We start from the raw sequence: 7,500 nt of genomic DNA, 5'->3' as shown, positions 1-7,500 counted from the left end.
CTGTCTGGATTCTGGCGGACAGGACGATAGATGCTCACTGTAGTTTTTATCAAATAGGAAGTGGCGTGGGACTATTTTCAGCGGCGGACTGATACATATTTGGTGCTCTGATGAAAATATGGATGACTAAATCAATAATCAATATTTATTAGATTATTTCTGTTATTGTTTCTCACTTAGAAGCTCCGACTGTCTGCACGTCTTTCTGTAAATCCAGGAACTGATCCAGAGTCTCCTACAGGACACACACACACACACACACACACACACACACACACACACACTTTAACTTTTCTGAACTTCACTTTAAATAACAGAATGTTTTTTTTCTTCACACACTTTAATCTCCGCGGTGATGCGACCCATCTCGTTATGGTAATGGCGGTTGGTTGTGATGTCATCGTCGTGGGCGTCGGCCAGGGGTGCGCAGTGATTGGAGATGTACTGGTTGTCATAGAAACGGCGGAGGAGGGGCATGGATTCCTCCACCTGCAGGATGACGGCGGCCTGCTGCATCACAGCATTAGCCTGCGAGTTGTCGTGCACCCTGCACACACACACACACACACACACACACACACATCAGTCTGTGTCAGCTGCTGCTGATAATTTAAAATTTAGCCTCATGCTAACTCAGCTGTATGCTAACTTAGCCTTGTGCTAACATAATTTTCCATCAATCTGACAAAGCTAACGTTAGCATGCTAATGTCTGACCTGTTCAGAGTAAAAAAGGTGACACAAGATTTTAAAGTTCTGAAACAGTAACACCAGACATAATGAGACAGGTGTCTGAGGAGCAGGACAGCCTCAGGTGTGACCTCTGACCTCTGGAAGGTGTCGGTGAGCAGAGCGATCAGCATGTTGACACACAGGATGGAGGAAGCAGCCAGAAACGTCCCACACAGTACAGGAGCCATGACGTCGTCCACCGCCACCATGGCAGCGTACTCGTACTCGTCCACCAGAGTGATGCGGTACAGACTGTACAGCAGACCAGAGACAGACTGCATGCTGGGAACTGATGATGAGCCTACATATGAATACAGCTGTTAATGACGTGACATTTGACATTATGTCATCCTTAGCAGAGACATCTAAAGGTCCAAAATCTAAAAATGTATGCTGAACCGAACGTGTCAGAGACGTCTATGTCCTGATGTTAGCATGCTAACCAGCTAGCCCTGGCTAATGCTGTTATACAACTCTCGTGATAGTGACACTTTATGTTATCCAATCCAATCAATCAAACGAGCCTTCAGGTGAGCACACACACACACACACACACACACACACACACACACACACACACACACCTCCGAATATGATCCAGAAGCTGCAGGCATAGGGAATGAAGATCTCAGCGTACAGGAACAGGAAACACATCACATCCCCAACGATGTTCCCCAACATGACGATAAATGGACCCATCAACCTGAGAACACGCACACACACACACACACACACACACACACACACACACACACACACACACACACACCTGTTACCTGACCACAGTGATGTAGACTTCTATCCTATAGACAAGATGTTACCATGTGTGTAGATAAAAACCAAACAATACAGACACACAGTGTGTGTGTGTGTGTGTGTGTGTGTGTGTGTGTGTGTGCTCACCTGAAGGCTCTGACGTGCTTCATCAGTCGCAGCCACAGGAAGATGACAGTGATGGAGAACAGACGCAGACTGACGGTGTGAAGAAGGACAGACGGACGAAACACGTCGGCCATGTGGACGCTGAACGACACCGTCAGCAGAGAATACACCAGCCAATCAAACACGTTCCTGACCCCACACACACACACACACACACACACACACACACACACACACACACACACACACACACACACACACACACACAAAGGTCAGGTTTGTTCAGCAGGACAGAGCTGTCATTGGTTGGAGGACCTCTCCACCCAGCAGGGCAGCAAGAAGCCCCCGACCACAAACTGTTTTTTATTCCTGTGTGTGTGTGTGTGTGTGTGTGTGTTATTACCACATGTCTTGGCTGTAGCGTCCTCTCATCCTGTGAATCTGTCGGTTCTGATCCACAAGAAAAACCTTCTCCTACACACACACACACACACACACACACACACACACACACACACACACAGGTGAGATGTAGCAGACACATGCGAGGTGAACTGTTCCTTTAAACCTGTTATTTCCTACCTGAGGCCACATGGGATGTGAGCAGCGCAGGTCGTCATGGAGACGACGCTCCGCCCACTGTTGCCGAAGGCGGAGCTTCCTCCTCGAGCGCAGGATGTCTTGCATCTCCCTCAGCACCTCCTCCAGAGCCAATAGGAGTGCCAGGACCATGATGAGGACACGCCACCAATCCTGAGACGGACAGACAGGTGGAGAGAGACAGAAGGGTAACGGCAGGTATAAACATGTAGAAACACACAGACAGATAAAGTTAGACATGCAGGCAGAGAGACAGACAGACAGGTCACCTGAGGGAGGACGTAGCGGTCAGATGAGTCTCGATGGACGGACACAGAGACGGCAACGGTCGTCCAGGCGACGTTGAACAGGAAGTTGAGGATGAGAAGAAGCGATGCCCCCAGCCTGGCAACAGCACAGACAGGTAGAGAGAGACAGACAGGTAGAGAGAGACAGACAGGTAGAGACAGACAGGTAGAGAGAGACAGGTAGAGAGAGACAGACAGGTAGAGAGAGACAGGTAGAGACAGACAGGTAGAGAGAGACAGACAGGTAGAGACAGACAGGTAGAGACAGACAGACAGGTAGAGAGAGACAGGTAGAGAGAGACAGGTACAGACAGACAGGTAGAGACAGACAGGTAGAGACAGACAGACAGGTAGAGAGAGACAGGTAGAGAGAGACAGGTACAGACAGACAGGTAGAGACAGACAGGTAGAGACAGACAGAGACAGACAGGTAGAGACAGACAGACAGGTAGAGACAGACAGACAGGTAGAGAGAGACAGACAGGTAGAGACAGACAGAGACAGACAGGTAGACAGAGACAGGTAGAGAGAGACAGGTAGAGACAGACAGAGACAGACAGGTAGAGACAGACAGGTAGAGAGAGACAGACAGGTAGAGAGAGACAGGTAGAGACAGACAGAGACAGACAGGTAGAGACAGACAGGTAGAGAGCGACAGATAGGTAGAGAGAGACAGACAGGTAGAGAGAGACAGGCAGGTAGAGACAGACAGGTAGAGAGAGACAGGTAGAGGCAGACAGGTAGAGAGAGACAGGCAGGTAGAGACAGACAGGTAGAGAGACAGGCAGGTAGAGACAGACAGAGACAGACAGGTAGAGACAGACAGGTAGAGAGCGACAGACAGGTAGAGAGAGACAGACAGGTAGAGACAGACAGAGACAGACAGGTAGAGACAGACAGGTAGAGAGAGACAGACAGGTAGAGAGAGACAGGCAGGTAGAGACAGACAGGTAGAGAGAGACAGGCAGGTAGAGACAGACAGAGACAGACAGGTAGAGACAGACAGGTAGAGAGCGACAGACAGGTAGAGAGAGACAGACAGGTAGAGACAGACAGAGACAGACAGGTAGAGACAGACAGGTAGAGAGAGACAGACAGGTAGAGAGAGACAGGCAGGTAGAGACAGACAGGTAGAGAGAGACAGGCAGGTAGAGGCAGACAGGTAGAGAGAGACAGGCAGGTAGAGACAGACAGGTAGAGAGAGACAGGCAGGTAGAGACAGACAGGTAGAGAGAGACAGACAGGTAGAGAGAGACAGGTAGAGACAGACAGGTAGAGAGAGACAGAGAGGTAGAGACAGACAGGTAGAGAGAGACAGGTAGAGGCAGACAGGTAGAGAGAGACAGGCAGGTAGAGAGAGACAGGTAGAGAGAGACAGACAGGTAGAGAGAGACAGGTAGAGGCAGACAGTCAGACCTTTCATCTGAGAGTTCAATGATGTAAACAAACCAGGTGTGAGTGTCAGAATGAGGTTTACCTGCCATACAGTTTCCATTTGACTTGGATCAGTTTGAGAAAGACCGGATCCATGATGAGGTCCAGCTTCCCCTCCTGCACCAGCACCTCCAGCTGACAGACAGGAACACTGTTAGACACTGAGCTCAGTCAGTCAGGTGTCAGGTCTGTTCCTGGGTCAGTACTTTGAGACCAATGAAACATGTTGGGTCAATAAATCGGACTGAACTCACTGGAGACGTCGGCTCACCGATGACAGCGTCTGCAACACACAACAGAAGCGGGTCAGGTGGTTCCAGCAGCTTCAGGCAGCCTCACTGTAGCAGTGGTGGTGTTACCTTGCAGCGGGCACTCAGGTGAGTGTTGTTCTGGTTCTAGCAGGTTCAGGTAGTAGTACTGCTGTCTGGTCAATCTGTCAGTCACCTGAAACTGACTGAGCGCCAGCCGGGCCTGAACAGAACATCCAACCACATTCATCAACAACAGGATCGATTCTGCACGTTACCACACAAACAGCAACAGCAACGAAAAGTTGGTTTAAAGTTTAATGAATGACTTTGTTTTGGACCAATCACAGCCCTGTTATCTGTCAGCAGGCGGGACGTTGTTACCACTGAACTCATCCGACCAATCAGAGCAGTCATACAGAGCTGTCCGTCAGAGTCCTTTAACCCCGCCTCCGCCCCGAGCTCCAGCAGCAGCCGAGCAGCCTCACTGCGCTCTGAAAACACACAGACGGTGCTGAGTCAGCGCCGGCCCAGTAGGCTCAGTATGAGCCAGCCTGTGATGTCAGTGATGATGTCAGCTGTACCCAGGTTGGCGGCGAGCTGCAGTGGAGTTCTCTGTTTGTAATCGGTGCAGTTGATGGCAGCTCCGGCCTGCAGCAGCAGCCTGATGGAGCCGACAGCATCGTTCTTGGCAGCGTAGTGAAGAGGAGTCTGCTGGTCCAGAAGAGTCCGAGCCTCCGGATCAGCTGAGGACATTTCACCAGCAGAACTTCAATTATCTCAGAATCTGAACATAAAACTTCACAAACTTGATTCAGCTCTACAGAAAGACCAGCGACCAGCGACCAGCGTGTCTCTGTGAGGTTGTTTTGTGTCTCCAGGTCCGGAGAGGGCCCGTTCACTTTCAGTGATCCGTCTCAGATCACAGAACCGCTGAGCGCAGCAGCTGTGGACCACAGTTACTATCAAAATGATTCAACCTCCTCTGCATTTTAGCTTTATTGGCAAAATGAAACATTTTTCAGCTGTTTGCAATAAACAAATCACACAAGAACAGTTTAAATGGTGAAATAAAACTAATATTACATCCAAGTTCAACACTAAATGATTACTGCAGTCTCAAAAATATTCAACCCCATGAACAGAATTCCTCCTGACAGCACACATTGCAAATCAGGTGAGGTGCAAGCAACCAATCAACAGCTTCATTAGTTGCATCAGGTGTGATTGAGAGAGAACACCTCAAAAAGCCCGGACGGTTGACGTGACGTTTCATTGCATGTTAGAAATATGGCCAAGTGAGGAGGAGAGATCGTTGCCTCACACAAACAAGGAAACCAAAAATGCAGCAGAGGCACTGAATGTGTATAGAGATACAGTGACAGTGGCTTCACTACCCGGACGTGGCAGAAAGAGGAAGCTGCCACCAGAGTCCTGAGGAGGCCGGTGGTCAAAAACCCTCGACTGACTGCAGCAGACCTGCAGCAGGTTCTGAGGTTTCAGTTTCCACAGTGAGGCGCATACTAAACGCTGACGGGCTCCGTGACGTACACCACCACTGACCCAAAAGCACGAGAAAAGTCGGCTCCAATTTGCTCAAAACTATATGAATAAGCCAAAGAGGTTCAGGGATTCTGTTCTGTGGAGCGATGAAACCACACTGGAACTTTTCGGGCCTGAGGATCAGCGGTGTGTCTGGAGGAGGGAGACTGAAGCACACGCTGCCTGCAGTAAAGCATGGCAGAGGCTCAGTGATGCTCTGCTTCTCTTCCTCCGGCACTGGAAACCTGCAGCGTGTGGAGATGGATTCAATCACAAAACCCACGGAGAAAATGTCATATCCTCTGTGAGGAAGCTGAAGCTTTGGTGTCACTGGACCTTCCAACAGGACAATGATCCCAAGAATACCTCAGAATCTACCAAGGCTTGGTTTCAGAAGAGGTCCTGGAAGATACTACAGTACATCACAGTCGCCTGACTCGAACCCCATTGAAACTCTCTGGTGGGATTTGAAAAAGGCGGTTGCAGCACGCAAACACAAGAATGTTAGTGAAGTGAAGGTGTTTGCTGCCAGCAGCTGGTGCATCACGTCTGCAGCAGGTCAGGACAGTAAAAGGAGCTCGACCAGTTCTAAAGACGCTGGTCATGAAGAGGTTGAATGATTTAAGACTGCAGTGTTCATCAAAAGTGACACTGAAATGTTTCTTGTTTGATTTGTTTATTGCCAACAGCTGCTAGTTTGTACATTTTACCAATAAACCTCATTTGCAGTGCGGCTGGAATCATTCTGTAACAGGAAGTAAAAACACTGCAGTGTGTCAGAGTGTTCATGTGAAGACCTTTTCGGTCCAGCAGAAACTGAACCATTTCCTGGTAGTCCAGCGCCGAGGCCACGTGAAGCACTGTGACTCCAAACTGATCCGGCCTGAAGAGGTCTGAGCCCCGGTCCAAGAAGAACCGCATCACATCCACGTTCCAGGCCCTGGAGATCTGAAGAGTAACCAGCAGACGAGAGTATCACACGAGCACGACGGATAACACTGAGAGTCTGTGGATGTTGTGTTTGTTTTTACATGTTAGAAATCAGATCCGTTCAGAATAATTCAAACAACAGATTTTGTGTTGACCTCGTGCAGGACGGTCTGTCCGTATCTGTCCGAGCTGTTTGGATCGGCTCCATCTGAGATCACTTCATCCACAAACTGAAGGTCCACCTGCACAAACACACAAACACACCTGGGGCCTGTTTCAGGAAGCAAGTTTAACAAACTCTGAGCCTCACCCTGAACTCTGAGCTGCCTTACCCTGAACTCTGAGCTGCCTTACCCTGAACTCTGAACTTGTTAACCCTGTCAAGTGAAACTCTGAGTTTTCAGTTCCAGAACAGCTGAGCTGAGTTCGGTAAGTCGACTCTGAGTATGTTAACTCTGAGTTGAGCTCGCGCCTGACGACTAGTAAAAAGCTGATGATTCCGGTCTGGTCCTGAGTCAGGTCACAGAGGAGCTGGTCCTGAGTCAGGTCACAGAGGAGCTGGTCCTGAGTCAGGTCTCTGGGTGAGCAGAGGAGCTGGTCCTGAGTCAGGTCTCTGGGTGAGCAGAGGAGCTGGTCCTGAGTCAGGTCACAGAGGAGCTGGTCCTGAGTCAGGTCACAGGAGCTGGTGAGCAGGAGCTGGTCCTGAGTCAGGTCGCTGTGAGCAGAGGAGCTGGTCCTGAGTCAGGTCGCTGGGTGAGCAGAGGAGCTGGTCCTGAGTCAGGTCGCTGGGTGAGCAGAGGAGCTGGTCCTGAGTCAGGTCGCTGGTGAGCAGAGGAGTTGGTCCTG

The 7,500-nt window shown here is 49.9% G+C and overlaps 1 protein-coding gene across 1 annotated transcript in view; it reads right to left on the bottom strand.

Annotated features, from left to right (window-relative positions):
• Window positions 1-7,500, bottom strand: part of LOC115596843 (transient receptor potential channel pyrexia) — a 9,341-nt gene that overhangs the window by 1,005 nt on the left and 836 nt on the right. Inside the window, exons 2-17 of the mRNA XM_030442267.1 lie at window positions 6,810-6,945; window positions 6,522-6,672; window positions 4,767-4,928; window positions 4,567-4,676; window positions 4,294-4,405; window positions 4,189-4,217; window positions 3,978-4,069; window positions 2,483-2,597; window positions 2,196-2,366; window positions 2,017-2,087; window positions 1,635-1,802; window positions 1,316-1,434; window positions 828-1,032; window positions 340-547; window positions 177-235; window positions 1-11 (exon numbers count right to left, since the gene is read on the bottom strand). The exon at window positions 1-11 is cut by the window's left edge and continues 1,005 nt beyond it. Coding sequence (XP_030298127.1) covers window positions 1-11; window positions 177-235; window positions 340-547; window positions 828-1,032; window positions 1,316-1,434; window positions 1,635-1,802; window positions 2,017-2,087; window positions 2,196-2,366; window positions 2,483-2,597; window positions 3,978-4,069; window positions 4,189-4,217; window positions 4,294-4,405; window positions 4,567-4,676; window positions 4,767-4,928; window positions 6,522-6,672; window positions 6,810-6,945 — 1,919 coding nt within the window. The remainder of the gene's footprint in view (window positions 12-176; window positions 236-339; window positions 548-827; window positions 1,033-1,315; window positions 1,435-1,634; window positions 1,803-2,016; window positions 2,088-2,195; window positions 2,367-2,482; window positions 2,598-3,977; window positions 4,070-4,188; window positions 4,218-4,293; window positions 4,406-4,566; window positions 4,677-4,766; window positions 4,929-6,521; window positions 6,673-6,809; window positions 6,946-7,500) is intronic.

The sequence above is a fragment of the Sparus aurata genome, chromosome 15, assembly GCF_900880675.1.
Source record: "Sparus aurata chromosome 15, fSpaAur1.1, whole genome shotgun sequence".
NCBI classification, from domain to species: Eukaryota; Metazoa; Chordata; class Actinopteri; order Spariformes; family Sparidae; genus Sparus; species Sparus aurata.
This window is presented reverse-complemented; position numbering and strand designations above follow the sequence as displayed.